The sequence below is a fragment of the Narcine bancroftii genome, chromosome 10 (assembly GCF_036971445.1).
Source record: "Narcine bancroftii isolate sNarBan1 chromosome 10, sNarBan1.hap1, whole genome shotgun sequence".
Taxonomy (NCBI): domain Eukaryota; kingdom Metazoa; phylum Chordata; class Chondrichthyes; order Torpediniformes; family Narcinidae; genus Narcine; species Narcine bancroftii.
The window spans coordinates 23,697,833-23,716,446 of NC_091478.1; the positions used below are offsets into that span (position 1 = coordinate 23,697,833).

Below are 18,614 nucleotides of genomic sequence, written 5' to 3' on the forward strand. Positions count from 1 at the left end.
CAGACTCTGGTGCTGTAACAGCAGTAAACTAATGCTACACTAACCCTGGTGTCCCATACTCACTAAAATCCCATCTTCAGCTAATTGTATGAATTTTTTTGGAGGTTTTCTTGTGACTTTCTTATAGGGTTTATCTCTGCATTGACTAACTGGTCATTTTATTAGCTTGAGCTGATATCGTGGACCACCTTGATTGGCAGAAGACTATGCAGAATTGATGAGGTAGAGCATTCTTCCAGATTGGGTACTAGGTGGGGTACTGGGAATAGGTGCTTGGGTAAGCAGTTTTTGGGTAATATAAGCCATGGTCCCGCTGCTGAAGTTTGAGACTCTCCGAGAGGTGGTCGCATCTTTCAGCAAGAAGAAGAACTTCTAGAGTCCAACCAACATCCCGGTCAGGGGAGGTGGAGAAGCTGCTACTGGCGCCCTGACAACCTAATACAAGTGCCTCGCTTCGGCAGTTGGGACCAGTCCAAGCGATGATAAGTAGAGTTGGGAAGGACTTGCATATTGTCGTTTGAAATCGGCTTTTGAATTTCTAATAAACATTTGTATAAACTGAACTGCTCTCAGTGTGTGTGTCTATTTTCTTGCGGTAGCTCAAACACTGTGACCAATCTAAAACGAACAAAATGAGAGGTATAAGTTTACCCAAGACAGGTGAATGAAGAGCTTTTTTCTATTCTGTAGTGTTCTGTGTGCAAGTTGCAAAGTTTCTTCCCCCTTCAATATGGTTTGTTTTCTCATGTTTAACGTGTCACATCAAATGCTGAAGCTCTTCCACAAAAAGAAATGGCTCTCCTTGCAGAAAATTGGACCCTGAGTTTGAAGATAATGAGAGATGATTGAATGGTACTGAGCAGATTGAGGCCAGTGGCCTCACTAAAATGTGAATGGCTTATGACTACAGCTGTCCTAGTGTGGCGATTTGGCCAGGGCACCATGGTTGGAACCATAAAGGGACAATTCTGATTCTGTTACGATGCTTGAGGCCAAAATAGTCCATCCGGGGAGCCACATTGAGTGTGCTGTGGAGGAGATGGTGGTGATTGCTGAGAGTGACTGGACTGGCTTTGGCAACACAGGCTGACAATGAGAGGTGACCTAACTGGAGCCAGGGCGGCCACTGGATATGACTGGGGCCATGGTCATGCCAGATTCCCATCAGGAAGCTGCTGTTTTTTTTTTAATTGAAATTTGATTTGCCTGTTGTGTTACTTCTAATGTTAAATGCTACCACATCCTGATTAATATTTTTCTAGTTTTTAGTGAACTGTTTTTGTGGACCCAAAATGAGAAGAGTTCGACTTTTTGAGTTGTCTGTATGGCATGCAAACTAAGCATTTCACGGTGATTCTGTATATGTGGCAATAAACAATTCAATACATTTGAAACACTGATGCAACCTGCTGCTTATTTTGAGACTGAATTAAGCCAAGTACTTAACAAACCTTGAATAGGATTTGAAATTTAATGTACAGATGAACTGCTTCTGTTATCTTAAGAAAATTTTCCAAAAAGCATAGAAGAAAATGTCCAGATTTGTCTTGTTTTTTTTAAAAATCCCATTACCGCTTGGAATGTTATATGTGTGACATTTTATATTTTGTATGTTTTTGGAAGATGGATTGTAGGGTTTTAATTAGGTCACAGCACAGATACAAACACTTCAAAACCGATCTCGGGAATAATTTGTTTTGGTGGGATGTGCTGTTTTAGGAAGGTCATGTGGATTTGTAAGCAGACACTCTGATTTTCTCTAAAGACATTTTCAGGTGGCCAATTGCCCCGCACATAAAGCCGCATGTTTAGGCAATATGTGGCTGTTTTGAGGCCACCTGAATGTGCAGGAGGCGCTCTTGAGGTGAGCTACATAACCCTCCTCCGAGAGGGATAATCAGCTCAGTGGCTCCCCCAGCCACCTGAATTCAGCTGGCTGAAAATGGATGTTAAAGGGTCAGACTGCTGATCACAGCTGACACTGGGCAGGAGCCTGAATGTGCTCGGAGCCGCATCCTGTACAGCTGTGTCCTTCAGGTGGCCAGCATTGCGCTTTAAAGGGCTGCTTCTTCAGGCGCATTCTTAGCGTAGAATGCACCTGAAAAAGCCTACAGTGTGACAGAGAGACTGCTGGTTTTCTTGATTGGCTTTTGGAAGCTTGTTTGAAACCTCATTTTGAAGACTGGTTGTGAGTTCTGAGTTCACCCTGTTCAAAGCCCTTGAAGTCCATACAAGAGGAGATGGCTGGCTATATAATGTTCAGCCTGAGATAAGGGAAACAGAAAAGGAACTCTGGTGATCTGAAAGAAAGAGATTATCATCTGGAAAACTGATAGGTCAAGTTTCTTCAAGATACTGAAGTGGCTGATCGGAAGGAATCGACTTGTGTGTCCCAACAAGCAACAAATCTCTCTCTGAAAACTAACAAGAACCTTCCTGAGTGGTAACCATTTACCCCTTCAAGCACCAAACCCTAGTGAAATTCCTAAATGTTAAATTCTGTGCACAGTATAAGAATTGCCTGATACAGACCGGTGAACTTGGAGGAGTGAGAAGTGAGATTGCTTTGTGAATCACAAGAACTTTTCTGAACTTGTACACACATTACATACATGTGCTTAGAATTAGGAGGGGGTTAAGTTAATACTGTAGTAATAAGTTAAAGTTTGACCCTGTTTTCATGTTTAAAGAAAATTAAAAGTAACTTTTATTTCAGTAACCATTTGTGCTAGGTGCATTTCTATTGCTGCTAGGTTTTGGGGTCCTCTGCGTCCGTCACATCTGTAAAGTCAGCACTTCCAAATACTGAATGGTAATAGTCTTGATTGAATGATGAATGCTTTTGCTAAACCAGAATTGATCTTCTGATCTTAATCTTGACTCGTATTAATAGTACTAATGAGTGTGCCTGTGCCAAGTACCCATTTTCTGGTATAAAAGGGGCTCCCTTATGGTGTATGAAATGAAAACAAAAATGTTTTAAGTTGACTAACTTTGACAGTGATGAGAAAGGTCCAGTGTTGGTAATTCAGAGGGAAGTATTTTTGCTGGCAAAATTGGCTTGGTTTTTATGTTACAAACATGGTGTGGAAAAGCAAAACCTCAATTACAAACTGAACGTAGAATAGAACAGTACTGCACAGGAGCAGACCTTCTGGCCAATGTTTCTGCAGCAAACACTGTGCCCAAGTTAAATGGTATATTTCAATTTAACTAGGCAGTTTTGTAGGTGCTTTCTTTCCGTGTTTCTCTTTTTTGTTCATTTTGATACACACTTGGTATTTAAAGATTGAATTGAGGGTTAACCACTTGCAAGTCTGTCAGCCATAACTCAACTGTGAACTGCACAGATTTAATCTCAACTAGATTTTTACATGTCAGTTGTATGTTATTTCTAAGATAAAGGTATTGCCATTTGAAATATTATGATTGGAAAGATTAGCTGTCCTAATGCAATTGTATAACATAAAAATGGAGGTTTTTTAAAGTGCATATTTGTAATGTTTGCTTTTGAAATGTTGAAGGATTTTCAGTGAGCAGAAAATATTATTTTAGACTATTAAGTAGGGCAGGGAAGAGGAATGAAAAGATGGACTAACATGCTGAAGGTGTTTGAAAATCAGGCAGTATATTTGGATGAAAAATGGTTAGAAGAGATCATCTGTAAATGTATACATTTTGGCTTGTTTGAAAGATTCAAATTATTTTTAAACTTGAGTTTTAATTTTTTTTGTAAAATGGCGAATGACAAAGGGAAAAATCTGGGTGAGATTTAAAATGAAACTTGCTAATACCAATGCACTGGTACATCAATGTGGTCAAACTAACTCCAGATGATAATTTTTCCCTTTGCAAAATAGTTGTATATTTTGGGTCAACCTATACTCAAGTCTGAACTTTTGTTCATTAACTGGCTATAGTGTGGTGCTATAAAGGTTGATAAATGGACCTAATGTTCAGTTATTTGTGCAAATTCCAATGAGTAAACAACAAGTAAATGTTTTGTTCTTTAAATGGCTTTCCTGTTCTTCGATTTCAGACACGAATGCAGAGCCTGCAGCCAGACCCTGCTGCCCGGTACAGGAATGTAATGGATGCCCTGAAGAGGATTGTCCGTACAGAAGGTTTTTGGAGGCCAATGAGGGGATTAAATGTGACTGCCACTGGTGCCGGTCCAGCACATGCCCTCTATTTTGCGTGCTATGAAAAGATTAAAAAGACATTGAGTGATACCATCCATCCGGGTGGTAATAGTCACATAGCTAATGGTATTAATAACTTCACTGATTCTTTTTTTACCCTTGTACCTCATCTTCCCATTTGTTGATTTCATGTACTCTCTTAATGCTCTGTACAGGTATCTTGACCAGAGTGTTCACCTTGTGCTGAAAACTACTTTGTCCTGGTTTTAAAATGTACTAATCTGCCTTCCTGTAAGCATGTTGGTCTTTTTCTAGCATTGGTCCTTTTTCCATTCATTGCTGTGATGTAACTTAGTTTTATGCTTTGTTGGTAACCAGAGAACACACCCCAGGACCTAATATGGACCTACTCAATCAAATGCTGCACCGAGGTCCATCCTGAGCAGTTTGGTGGGATGCTAGACTTGGGAAGAATGTCTCATTTTAAAATCTCTAATACTTTTCTACACTAATCCCATATCTCTGGAAGGCCTAAATCTTTACGCATGTTTTCTATTTGTCATAGATATAAGTAGTACTTAATTCAACTTGTGAAGTATTACGAAGAGAGAAAATGCATTGGACATCTACTACCTGACAACAGCTATAAGAAGCTTGTGTGGATTTTTCCCCACTAGCATTTAGCTTGTAGAATATATTTTTGTAGAAATGCACAATACTATTGAATTTGCTACAACTTAAGTACTTGAGGTATTGAGTAAAGTATTGAGGGTGTGAAAGAAATGAATGCTAGATTAAAGACAGAAAATGTTTATTAGGTGATACCAAATTGGTTGCTAGGTAATTTACGTGGAGCATAATCATTTCAGTAAACCAATTGCGTGAAAAAGAGTGATTCTGTGCTGAAAATTTCATTTACTTGTAATTGACATTGTTGCTAAAAGCCTCTTTGCGTCTCGTGTTCATTTTGCAGTATGTGTTGATGGACTAGGAACCCAGAGGTCTAGATTAATGAATCAAAGCCCACCACTTCTCTAAATAAATGCTAGCCTTGTCAGGGATTGACAAATGAATTTAAACAAATGTCTCAACACTCAGAATATAAGAAAAGGTAATTTTTTTTAACTGAAATTTTAAAGAAAAGTTCATTTGTGAACTTTGTTATGGTTTCTGAAGTTGAAAGGCTCTGAATTTTGGGAGTTTAGTAACAAATGACAAAATTAGAAAACTCAAATTTGTCCTCCTACTATTATAATATGTAGTTTTAATGATCGATAACTATAGTTCTCCACAATTGTCATTTTACTAAGTATGGTTTACTAGTTGATTTCATTCTATTACCTTTAGTGCATTATTTTCTAATGCTTTTAACTATGAACTTTTTAAGTACAATTATTATTTTGACCTTCAATTAGACTTTAATTTGTGGTATTTAATTACAGATACAAGTTAAACATTTCTCACTCTTCTGTTGCTCTGAATTTCTTGTTTTGGGAGTTTGAACCAGTTCTACAAATTTTCTTTGAGCTGTGCTCCATCTGGTGGTACTACTTCCAAAATCCTTTTGTCCTTTTTTATTTTGACTTTTTGGATTGTGGCTGCCACTTAATGTGCTTCCATTGAGATTTAGTTTGCCTTTGTTCATTCAGCTGGCCAGTTTTTGCCCCTGAGCTTGATGTGATTTTGATTTGTATTTTTTAGGTATGTATCATCTTTTTCTCCCCAGGCCCCTTTTCCAACACACAAACATAACATTTTACAGTAAAACTTTCAAATTTTAACAGAGGGATAGATACAAGATGTGCATGAAAATTGTGACGAATTTTATTGAATGTTATCCAACGAAAAGATTTTTTACTATTTTTCATTATAATTTACTATCTAATTGACTTTATTGTCCAAATTTTTCACTTGAATACCATTCAGTTAAATTCTCTATCCACTTTGTTTAACTGACCATATTAGAATTCTTATCAATTCCCATTAAGTTTATAATCTTGTATCTCAAAATTAATTGTGAAATTCTGTTTAGCATTAATACATAATATTTGCTTAAAACCTGGTAATCTTGCAGTCTAAATACACTTGTATTTTTAGTTTAGTTTCTTTAACCCTTCTCCTAGACCCTGTTTCATTTTGCAGGTCTTGAAGCTTGGTAAGTAAAATTATTGGTTTGTTTTGGCCTTTGCTTTCAAAATTGTGTTCCTGTAGATTAATTTGAATGCTATTTTCTCAAATGTTAAGTTGAAAAGAGACATTTGAACTCACCAGTAAGATTTTGCCTTGCATATTGTTAAAAGAAATAATCAATTTGATGTATTGAATTTTTAAACAAAAAATAAAATGAACTAGTCAGATCTTTTGGTTCAGCACAATCTTTGGTTGCTGAATTACTGACACATTTTGAATTTCTTGCCGTGGAAACTGCAGATAGACAGAATTAATGTACTTGGGGGCCATTAACAAATGTTGAGAGTGAATGATCTGGGTTGGAATCTACCTCAGAAGCAAAAATTCTAATGTTGAAAAGTGTAATGCTTTACAAAACATTGTAACATTTATTTTGAATGCTATGTTGCAAATCTAAACAAGATACTAAATCTTTTAAACCATAGATGCAGATATCATCTTTCTCTCTTCTCATCTCAATGCTTGGCTAACTCTGTTGAAAGTTATCATGGGTGTTGAGTGTCATGATATTAATTTTGGCTGTTTTACATACAAGATAAGCTGATCCTGTTCACACTTAACGTATGCCCAAAAGTTGATGGACAGTGACTGGGACCATTCTAGTCTTTGGTATATCTATTTCTGTTTCTCCATCTCCCCACAACCATCTCTCAAACAAACACTGCAGGCACTGCAGTTTGGCACATGGGTGAAAGTAGCCAATTGCTTAGTCTGATGATTACATTTGACACCTTCCTGGTTTTTAAGTCTTCAGTTTGGGCTTAATTCCATCTTGTTTTTGTATTCTAACCTCAGCAGACTTTGGCAAGCCAGAGTTCATGTTGCTTTGCTTGATAGAGTGTATTGTAATGTAAAGGCAGCTATGAAATGAAGCCAACTTTTTAACCAGTTTTTTTTGGGCTTCTGTTTCATCTACCAAGATAGATGTGTGGGCCAACTTCACAGGAATTAATTTGTAACACAATCTTCATAAATGGATGGTTATCAAAACAAAATGATATGGCCAGTCTGATGAAAATTGTGCTAATTCCTCAGGCTATCTGCATTGAACTCTGAATGCTCTGCTTTTGGATCATTACAGTTAACGTTATAGATATTTTGAACTCTTGACTTTGGGGATAGTTACCTCAGTAGAATTGGTAGCTCTGGATAGTTACCTATATTCATGTATGGAGTTTCTTTTGCAGGTGCAGCAGGATGTGTGGCGACTTTGTTTCATGATGCAGCCATGAACCCTGCTGAAGGTAATGTTAATTGTGTTAAGGATTTACCATATTTTCACTCATTCGTACATGCATATAATGCACAGAAAATCATAAATTGTATTTTTTTTTAAAAAAATTGTATAACGCGCACACACATACTGCGCAGGTATTCTAAATTCCGACTGACAAAAGCAATTTGCATTTAATTGGGACATGAGATAATATACATACCATTTTTTCAGTATATGCCACAGTTAATCTCCCATAATTAACACCCATTCACCTTCCCCCAGAGGTGTCAATTATCCATTATATAGATGATATCCTTCTGCAACACATTTAACAAGCTTTGGAGAGGAATCAATTAAATAGATTGAAGACATGCTTCAGAGTTGAGTGGAATTTTAATTCTGTCATGATTTAAAAAGCCTTTCTTTAAAACCTATCTTGTTTAAAATAGTGTGCAATTAGCACTTCAAGGTTTGATTAATGAGGATGATTAAACTGATGCCATCGGACAGAATCATCCTAATGTTGTTTCAGAACAGAGATTAACAGGCATGTTAATCTCCTCCCTCAGAGGACAGGTTTGGGCAATTAACAGTGATAAGGTGCAGTTCCCTATCCAGAATATCCTATTTCTCAGAATGCCATGGCACTCAGGCCTAAAATATTCCCGAGATAAAAATTTCCCATGCCCACTATAGATTGGATGTGTATGTTCTTTCAATGCAACTAGTACATACTTGCGCTCACTATTACATTCCATGCTTGCTATAAATTGCCAGTACGAATTTCCCACGACCGCTATAAATTGTATGCGTTCTTTCAATATGTAAAAAATATTTTCAAATAATGCACTGGTGGTGGTGGGGGTGGGGGGGGCGGGAGGCAGAAAACCTGGTTTGTAAATACGCAAATTATGCATGTTATATGCATAAAAATATGGTAGCTGCCCTTTTTTTAATAATTGTTGTGCTTGAAAATGTGTAAGTAACCAAAACAAAGAACAGTAGTTTGCCCCCTCTTATCTGCGAGGATATGTTCCAAGACCTCCAGTGGATGCCTGAAACAGCAGATTGTACTGACACCCACAATAAAGTTTAATTTATAAATTAGGCACAATAAGAAATTAACAAAAATTATAAAATGGAACAATTATAACAATATTTAAAAAAAAAAAAAAAATACTTGAACATTAGCACTGTTATACTGCAACAGTCAATCAGAATACAGGAATGTACTGCTTAATGTCCATGATACTTTCTGTGAAATTGGGCGTTAATCGATTTGGATGATGTGTGAACACATGGGTTTATTTAGTGTACCTGTAAACCAGGGGTAGCCAACCTTTTAATTTAGACATACAGCATGGTGACAGGCCATTTCGACCCATGAATCTGTGCCGCCCAAAGAACCACACCCCTGGTATGTACTTGTGGGAGTCTAAATTAAAAATTAAAAGGTTGGCCACCCCAGCTTAACTTTTATTTGTAAGTAGAGATTAGTATGGGAACTGACACGGGGCTGTGGGGGGAGAGAATGGGGCTGTGGGCACAGTTTGGGTGTACAATTTCCTATATAGCTAGCGATCACTTTTTCTAAATTGCTGCAGACTTGCTCATGGTAACTGAATAATTATGGAACCATGGATGTATATGCCTGAATGGATGTTAAGCAGGGCATACCTTGGACCACTGGTAACTGAAACCATGGAAAGCGAAACCGCAGATATGGCGGGGACCACTATATTTGGCCTATAAATTTGGATCTGCTCTGCTCTTTTGAAGAGCATGTGATTCCTGGTCTCTAATATATTTGACTGTTCTGCTCCTGAATCATGGATGTTATTGGAGTATTTGTTCAACCTTACTCTTGTTTTCATTTTGGAACTTTTTTTGTAAATTTTCCTTAAAACTATTGCCATCTGTTGGCATTTCAGTGAACTTGTGACGCAGGACTGGGCAGCTTGCTCTGACATTTTCTGACTTTAAAAATTGCCTTTCCTCAAAAATAGTTATCCCAGTGATCTTTAAAAAAAAATAAAAATAAAAATTCCTCTGCTCTCAAAGAATGTAATAATGACCTGGTATTTAAAAGAGAATTGGATAATACATTTCATACAGGAGCAATTACACATTAAAAAATCTTAACAGAAAAAAATGCTTTAGAATGATCAATAGTATACAAGCGAAAGTCATTTGTATCGAAGTAATATACTAAATGGAATTTTTATATTTTCAAATAGAGCAAATTGTAATCTGGAGGCCTTTATCATTACTGTATTGAAGAATTTGTATTTGACCTCATTTGAATATATTTTAACGAAAGACTGGTTAATAATACTCCCATCACTGAGAAAATTAATTCACAATTTAACTAGTTGGCTGGTATTAATGTGTAGCACTTTGTCCTGTTCAAGGCAAATTTATTTAAAGTTGCTCTGAACATTATTTGCCAATGTAAATTACAGGTGCTCCCCTACTTTGGTTCAATGGTTCAAATCAGTGCTTTCAATTTTGAATTCCAATCTGTTCCCCTGCTTGTGATGTGCGGTACACTATTCTCTCACGATGCTGGGCGATGGTAGCATTGCACGAAAATATTGTACAGCGTACTCTTTCGTGATGCTGACTCAACCACACTCGCAGTCCTGTAGTGATCATACGAATGAATGCACTGTATTTAAACAACCCAGTGCATTCTACGAGCATCATCAGAAGAGAGTTAAATTGATAACCCTGTTGCTTCAGCATCCTCACCATCCAGCAATTAATTTTAGTTCAGTGCTTCAAACATTGATGCTCAGTGTGCTTTCAGCTGCATATGTTAAGGGTTTTTTTAGTGTTGTATAAAGGTATTCAAAATTTAATTATTAAACATGGTAGGTGTATTCTTCAAAGTAACAATTAAATTTTTTTTGATGGGTTTGCATACAAGTTGAGGAGCATCTGTAATTTAGATTATGATATCCTTTTTTACAATTAGATTTTAGATTTCAGATTTATTGTCAGAGTACATACGAAAAGAATAACATGTCCCAGGAATTGCCTGCTTTCTCATTACCTACTTGTAAAATGCTTAGCACTTCAAAACTTGGGAATGGTATCAGAAGTTTTTTTAAAAAAAAAAAACCATGTTCTTGCATTCCCTTCACTTTCATCTCCCATGTCAAACCATTGAAACAAATGTGTGGTTGTTTACTGTTGAAATGTGAAATTGATGCATTTTTATTCCTTTGTTCATAATGATAGTGGTTCAGATTTTTAATTTCAAAATTTTCCCTCTTTCTGTAAACTCAAAAAATGCAGGTACTGGAAATCTATGACAAAAACAGAAAATGCCAGAAATATTGTGGGAAAATCAAGTCATTTCAGAACTAAAAATAAGACAAAAGCAACCTGTAAAGCTGCAGTGATGCTGGAGGAGAAGGGTTGTCTCTGGGTAAAACCAGGGTGATCACATGGCAAACCTGTGATCTTGGAATGGAGGCTATGTTGAACATGGCTGGGCTTGTACTCTGCTCTGCATTTCACAACTTTCGCATCCCCCATTCACTCATTGACAATTGTTAATTGTGTTAACAGCTTAAGTTTGCCTGTTTTTACCCCATCAGACATCCCTACCTACAGCTTTATGACCTTTTTGTCTAATTTTCAGTTCTGACGATGGTTTCCAAACTAAAATTCTTGTTCCAGAGGTGAGCTGACCTGTTGAGAGTTGAGTGTTTAGAGTTGAGCGCTTTATGACGCAGAACAGGTCCTTTGGTCCCACTTGTCCATGCCAACCGTTGTCTACCAAGCTTGTCCCATTTACCTGCATTTGGCCCATTTCCCTCTAAATCATCCCTATCCATGTTTTTGTCAAAATGTATTTTGAACATTGCAATTGTAACTCCGGCAGTTCCTTCCATATACCTACTACCTTGTATCTGAATAAGTTTCCCCTTTTGGTCTCTTTTTAAATCTTTTCCTTCTCACCTTAAATCTATGACCTCTTCCCCAGCCTGAGGACAAAAAGGCTGTTACTATTTATCTTATCTATGTCACTCATGATGATGTATACCTACCTCTACAAGGTCACATTTCAGCCTACTATACTTGACGAGTCTTAGCCTATCCAGCTTCTCCTTTTAACTCAAAAGCTTCAATCTTGTAATAACATCTTTGTGAATCTTTTTTGCCCCCCTTCAGCTTAATGACATCTTTGCTTTTTTTGTTTTTGTAGCTTTAATTTCTCTCCAACCTTCCCACCATCCCCATCCCTTCTCCATTTATAGGAACCTAAGAAATGGAAGCATTGTCTAACTTGCTCCACTATTCAATAATTTCATGGCTTATCTGCAAAATATTTCCAGCAAATCTATTCTGCTTAACATGGGTGAATTGAATTTTTCTTGATGATTTATTTTGATTCTGTAATCCCTGCCCCCATTAGCTCTGTGGTGAGCACATGTAATTTAGTTTCAAGCATTACAATGTTTGATTAGTGTCCCCTCAAATTAAACCCCATCTCTGATTGAGGTGGTAATTTGCCTCGCCCGCAGGAAAATAAAATCTAAAGGTTGTATGTGATGACATGTATATACTCTAACAATAAGTCTGAAATCTGATCACTGTTATTGAGTTTTATTGTTTTTATGCTCTTGTCATTTTATGAAATTTTAATCGAAGCTAATCAAATTGTGTATAGCATCTGGTATTTGCTTTATGAACCATACTCGTGGATTCTTTGGTACACATTTTGAGAAATACCATGACTTTTTGAATATTTGCAGTTTTTGGTGGAAGAGAAAAGAATGAATATTTCTTTCATTCAAAGAATGACTCTCATTGCTTCCCCCACATTTGCATTATTTCAGCACCCTGAGGTTCAAATAGTTGTATTTTAGCTTTTGTCGTCATGCCTAGTGTAAGTATTGTGAAATGTACTTATTAATGTGTATTGGCCGCTTCATGTAATAGTGTTTAACATTGAGCTATTTCAATCTTGCTCCATGCTAATCTGAATGTAACGCCTGTGGTTTTGTGAGGATAGCTGCTTTCCAAAGTTGGAAGAAGTTGTTTTATTCCCTCTTCCCCTGACATGTCAATAGAGCTTGAGGTAAATTTTAACTTGGCAACTTAGTTCCTGTTTTGGCAGAAGAAAATTTGACTAATTGTATTTTGTAGACCCTCTAGTTCTGTGTCTCAGAAGAACTGGAACTTAAGAAAAAAAGTCTCTTTAATTCCTCTTTTTCTCTGAAGTAGTGGGCTTCAATAAATCAGTTTGTGCTCTACTTGTAAGTGACAACCCCAAAAAATTGAAAGCAGGCTTTGTGCAGCAATAATGTAATCATGAGCAGACTTGCTCAATATGGATTTAATTGTGACAGTATAGATTTTAGACTCTGCATGTTAAAGCTTAAATGTTGGTCTTTGCTTTGGAAAAGTGAGATCAAGTGCACAAGAATTGATAATTAGAGTGCATCATTGGAATTTGAATGCAGAGTTGTGCTTGCTTTGCCTTTTTTTCCAATGTTCAGCTCTCCACCAAATTGACAAATAGTTTGAGTTTCTGACCTCATGCCAGGAGAATTTAGTTGATGGATTTTGTATGACTGCTTGATTCTCTGCCTCTACAGTTCAGAAGTGCACGCAGTCTAAAACCTGATATCTCATCCAAATAGTGTAGTTGTATTCAAGCAGACAACACTCTTGACCTGAGCATCTTGAATCTTTGCTGCATTTCAACCTTCAGCTTTTTCAATTTCTTAAATGAATTTATTTGTTTGGGTTCAAAATGATGAAATGTAGAAGTTCAAGGAAATAAACAGGAGCTCTTCAAACAACATTGCAATTGATGATTGATAAGTAGCAGAAGGTTACAAAGCTTTCTGGAAAAAGGAAAACTGTCTTTTTAATAGCTTAATTAGTGTCACCTTCTGAAGGGAATATGCAACTGGGAAAAGCAAGGTCATGAGTTTGAGGGCATTTGAAGCATTGTTTTCAAGGATGAGGAAGGCAGCTTCTGGTATCCAGCAGGTGCAGTGAGAGTTGACTGGTTTCCCAGGATCTACATATTTTCTATTGCGTTTACTTTCATTGCCCATATTGCCAAAATAACGACTATTCCCACATTTATCAGCAATATTCTCTTGATAGGCAAACAGAATAATTGCAGCTGCCATGTTTCAAATGTTGAAGGCTATTAATTTTGGTTGCATGTATTGCTTTGGGTTTCCCCCCACTTTTGTTAATTTACCCTCAACACTTTTTTGCACTGCTTGCTCTCCCCTCACACCCCATCTTCCCAATAACCCCTTCAATCATCAATTTTGTACATGTTGACTAAATGTTGGAGAGTTAGTCTTGAGTATTCAGTCCAGGGTGGAAGTGAATTGGGCAGGCAGAAGAGATTTAGTTTGGCACACATCTACCTTGACATCGGAAATATCTGTTGTTCCAGTGTTTCTTCCTCAAATTTATTTTTCAGGAATGTGGACACGGATCTTTGCTCATTGTATAATGACAATGAAAGTAAATTATTTAAAATAAGCCCAAGTTCTGACCCACTGGAACAGGCATTTACAATTTTTATCTTAGTGGTTTGACTGGAAGCGCTAAATGTATATATTCACGATTCACTGCTGTAGTAACTGCTCTTATTTGTGAATTAATTATGTTGGACTAGTTTGTGGCTTACTTTTAAAACTTTTGGTTTTGAAATGTTTCTTCATCTTTCATTAGGTGTGGTGTAATGTAATGCAAAATATTGAAACGAGGTTATGGAGATGATTTCTTATTGGATCATTCCATCTGTAATGATCTACCCAGGAGGAAAATCTATGCCTGCATGGAGCAATATCTGGGCAGTATGGAATATAACATTAGTGCCAAGGAAAGATTAGACATAGACTAATGTGAAGGAGAGATAATATCTCCGAGATCTTAAGTTTGCTGTGTAGGTTGATAGGGTATTTAAGAAGGCTTATGGTGTGCTGGCCTTCAGTAGTTGGGGGATTGAGTTCAAGAGTTCAGCTCTATAAAACTCTTTGTTAGGTAAGACTTGAAATCGTGTGTTCAGTTCGAGTAACATCATTAAAGGAAGGATGTAGAAGCTTTGGAGAGGGCACACAGGAGATTCACCAGGATGTTGCACTAGAGATTGTTGAGGCTTTTCTCTTTGGAGTGATGAAAGAGGAGAGATGCCTGAATAGAGGGCTGCAAGAGCATAGGGACAGACAGCTTCTTTTTCCACAGGGTGACAGTAGCAAATACCAGAGGACATCTGCATAAGGAGAGGGGAGGAAAGTTCAGAGGAGATGTCAGGAGTGGGGTTTTTTTTTTGTATGGATGGTGGTGGAGACTGGTCCAATAGGACATTAAAAGGCTCTTGGACAGGCACATGGATGCAAGAAAAATCTGCTTTAGATTTGTAGTCCAATCAGGTCAACAAATGGCACCCCATTCAGATGCTAACCAAACAATTTAACAGGAACATGGATTTAATTATGCTAAAACATTGCTGTGGATATGATGCATTTTGGAAAATAACTTTACAACTAGAATTTTACATTTTAAAATAGAATTGGGTTAAGACCGCTAATGTTTTCAGTGAGGAATTAGTCCATTTTTGTCACATTACTGCTTGTTTTAATTGCCAGCGTTTGAAGTTTATGTAGATAACTTAATTTTAAATATCATTCTAAGTGGCCTCAGTATATTGGTTGGTGAGTGGGGTTAAAAGAATTTTTAAAAAAAATCTGGTTGTTTTTAAAGTAATTATTTGGAAAGTGTTAGAAGTAGTGGTAAAACTAGAAATTGGGCTTTGGTGGGAAGCCTCATGGTCAAATTCCTTGCTGAAATAGTTTGTTTATAAACACTCATCTGTTCGGCTTGTGAATCCAGCAGTACTTGGTCAGCTATGTGTTGAGGCAAATGTTAGAATTTCAGCACTTGCTTTAAATTGTATGGAAGTCTAGGCACTTCATGTTTAAAAATAAGTAATTGGATAAATTATTCCATAGGAATGCAAAACACCAGAGACTCAACTCCAAGTGAATCAACTGTTTGTTGCTTTTGAAGGTGCTGAAATCCTTTTAGTTTGTATGGATAGCTGGCATTCCCTTACCAACCTGGACTTTTTTCAGAAAGTTCACCTTCATTTGGATTTTGAGGCTGGCATTCCCTTACCAACCTGGACTTTTTTCAGAAAGTTCAGGCTTCATTTGGATTTTGAGGTATTAAATCTTGTCCAGGATTCCTCTCCTTCTCACTTAATTTGGCAAACCTTGTATTTCAGCTAACTTTCTGTTTTAGGGATGTCGTAGAATTTAAAAGATAATTTCAGTTGCATGGCCTAGAGACAAATGGGGTGGAAGTGGATGACAAGCTACTCATTCTTTTGGCAATATGAGTAAAGTCTACTACTTGGTTTTTCAGAAACTGAGCATGTATTCAGTTTGTTCTATCTCTCCCCTCCCCTGGAACTTTTTCAAAATCCATAAGATTTTTCAGCCTTTTGTTCACAATTAACCAGCATATCTTTGCTTTTTTTAAAAGGAATCCTATTTTGGGTAGGATTCAATAATTGATCAGTCTCTTTTGAGTGGGTGAATTATTTCAACGAATAAGCTTTCAATGTACTTATCTATAACTTATGTTGCTTATCTGTAACTAAAACAGATGATCCAGTCATCACCCAAGCAAGGTTGATTTTATTTTCTTTTCAGACCTTTATTTTCATTCTGACCAAAGTTGGCAGTAAGGTATTGACTGTCATTATTTCAGTTGGAAAATTTTATTCAGTTCATTTTTCCTGAAGCCTACACAAAGGTTCAAGTTAATCAAGAAGGACAAAAAGGGAAAGGTACAACTTTATATGTGACATTGCAGTATTGAAACTTGTGTATATATGGTGGGGAAGATAGAGATGGAAAATGTTTGGATTTGCAAGAAGTGTGCAATTTGGATGCAAAATTTTCATGTTAAGAACAGTGAAATTTTCACTCTTCACACATTTTCTTTGATCAACTTGTGAGTTGCTATTGAACTATTGGGAATTTGATTTTGACCTTGTGCCTGTTAAGCACAGATTTTAAAGCAGTTGGTCAGAAATTTCAAGCTTTCGAATATAGCCTACTTGGAGTACACATAGTGGTTTGCCAGGGTGACAATGTTTTGCTTTTGGTTAAAGCAAATGTAGTCTTCTGCTGGGGAAATGAAATAATTTCACTGAGTTGGGAAGTTGCCGACAGTTTCACTAACTTGTTTCCTGTTCTCTCCCATTTAATGTTTTATTTTTGTTGCTCTAACCCATCTCTCTTTGACATGACCTGCACTTGTGACCTGGAATGGCCTGGAAACCCTGTCTCCACTTCCCTTTCCTTTGGACTGGAACCTCCGTGTTAACCTGTGCAGTAGTGAAGCAGAGGATGCAGATGTACAACTCTCCCTACAAGCACGTGTTGGACTGTATGAGGACAGTGTGGAAAAATGAAGGGGCTGGAGCATTCTACCGGAGCTACACTACCCAACTGACTATGAACATCCCCTTCCAAGCTGTTCATTTCATGACTTACGAGTTCTTGCAGGAAAAGTTGAATCCTCATAGACAGTATAACCCCTCCTCGCACGTTCTCTCTGGTGCGATGGCAGGGGCTGTATCAGCAGCAGTAACGACACCACTGGACGTTTGCAAAACACTACTAAACACACAGGAATCCTTGGCTCTGAACTCCCTCAACATCAGCGGACATCTTTCCGGCATGGCAAATGCCTTCAGGACGGTTTACCGTCTGGGTGGTATCCCAGCATATTTTAAGGGAGTTCAGGCCAGGGTTATCTACCAGATGCCATCGACAGCTATTGCCTGGTCTGTGTACGAGTTTTTCAAGTATTTCATTAGTAAACATCACCGTGAAAGGAGGTCAACTTACTGAAGTCCAATAAAGCCAGCGCTGATGCCACAAAAAACAATACTACTATTTTCCACTGTTACATCCTTGCTACTGAAGGAAACTGGCAGTAAATCTGATCCAAGTCGCACTCTTTAATTGAGTAAAACTATAACCATTGTCTCCTGACAAATAATGTCAAACCAAAGTTTGTGTATTTGTTGTAACACCTGAAGAAGCCCAGGTAGACTTGGCTGTTGTCGCTAAGTAAAACGCACAGGTATTTGCTGCTGGCACACAAAATGAAGGTGTTGGCCATTGTTTTAAGATTTTTCCTTTTGGGTACTTTTTTCCCTCCAGTTTGCTGGGCTGGTTTAAAAGATTTTTTAAAATAAAAGCACATACAGGTTTACATGTTTAGCCAAGTGTTGCACCAGTGTAGGTGTACTGTATCAAGGTAGTACAGAGTATGTAAACTACTGTCAAGGTAGGCATCCAGACAGCTTAGCATAGAAGGCAAATACTGTTTTTCAACTGTATTTCACTGCACTCTTTGTACTACATCAAGCTTTTTCATGCCTACATTTGCATCAGCAACACAGCTAAATAATTGAAATGGAGCCCTTTATATTCACTGGAATATTATTCTGGAGTTACTTTATCCAGCAAATTTATTTGCTGTTGTAGAAAAGGGTTTTCACAAGGAAGATGATTAAACAATAAGATAAACGTTGCATTGTTGTCATTTCTCATTCGTTTCGAAATGTTTCCTTTCGTGAATTTGTGGAAGGTCTATTGTGAAACTCACATTTTTGATCATGAAGTCCTTGCGTGTTCACCATTTGGTGCCTTAATTTTGGAATTTTATTTACTCGTGTGCAATGAAATTGAATGGTGCAACAACAGTGCCAAGAATTCTCTTTTAACATTCTCAACTCTTGCAGAAATCCCAAGGTTAAACCATTGAAAGATTTGATCCGAAAGGTGATTTCCCCCCCCCCCCCCCCAATAAAATGCTTTGATAATCTGCTGTTTAGAAACCTCAATCGGCACTGGTTCACCGTGGTTTCTCTGATTCCCCTGAAGTTCACTGGAAAATATATTGTGCTGCAACATCCATTAAGAAGTAAATTAAAAATGGGTTTGGATAGTAAGAATAGTCTGGTACCTCAAAATCTGGTACCATCTGACTCCCAAGTG

At 37.4% G+C, this 18,614-nt stretch overlaps 1 protein-coding gene across 6 annotated transcripts in view; it reads left to right on the plus strand.

The window, feature by feature from the left end:
• The window catches only part of LOC138744301 (mitoferrin-2-like), a 50,470-nt gene extending 32,322 nt beyond the window's left edge, over nucleotides 1-18,148 (plus strand). For 5 of the 6 annotated variants that reach the window (XM_069900207.1, XM_069900203.1, XM_069900204.1 and 2 more), the window contains exons 2-4: nucleotides 4,040-4,268; nucleotides 7,520-7,576; nucleotides 16,939-18,148. In XM_069900207.1, coding sequence (XP_069756308.1) covers nucleotides 4,046-4,268; nucleotides 7,520-7,576; nucleotides 16,939-17,459 — 801 coding nt within the window. In that variant the 5' untranslated portion in view covers nucleotides 4,040-4,045 and the 3' untranslated portion in view covers nucleotides 17,460-18,148. Of the gene's footprint in view, nucleotides 1-4,039; nucleotides 4,269-5,127; nucleotides 5,254-7,519; nucleotides 7,577-16,938 lie in introns of those variants that run through there. The other variant, XM_069900209.1, reaches the window with a different exon arrangement.
• The last annotated feature ends 466 nt before the right edge of the window (nucleotides 18,149-18,614 follow it).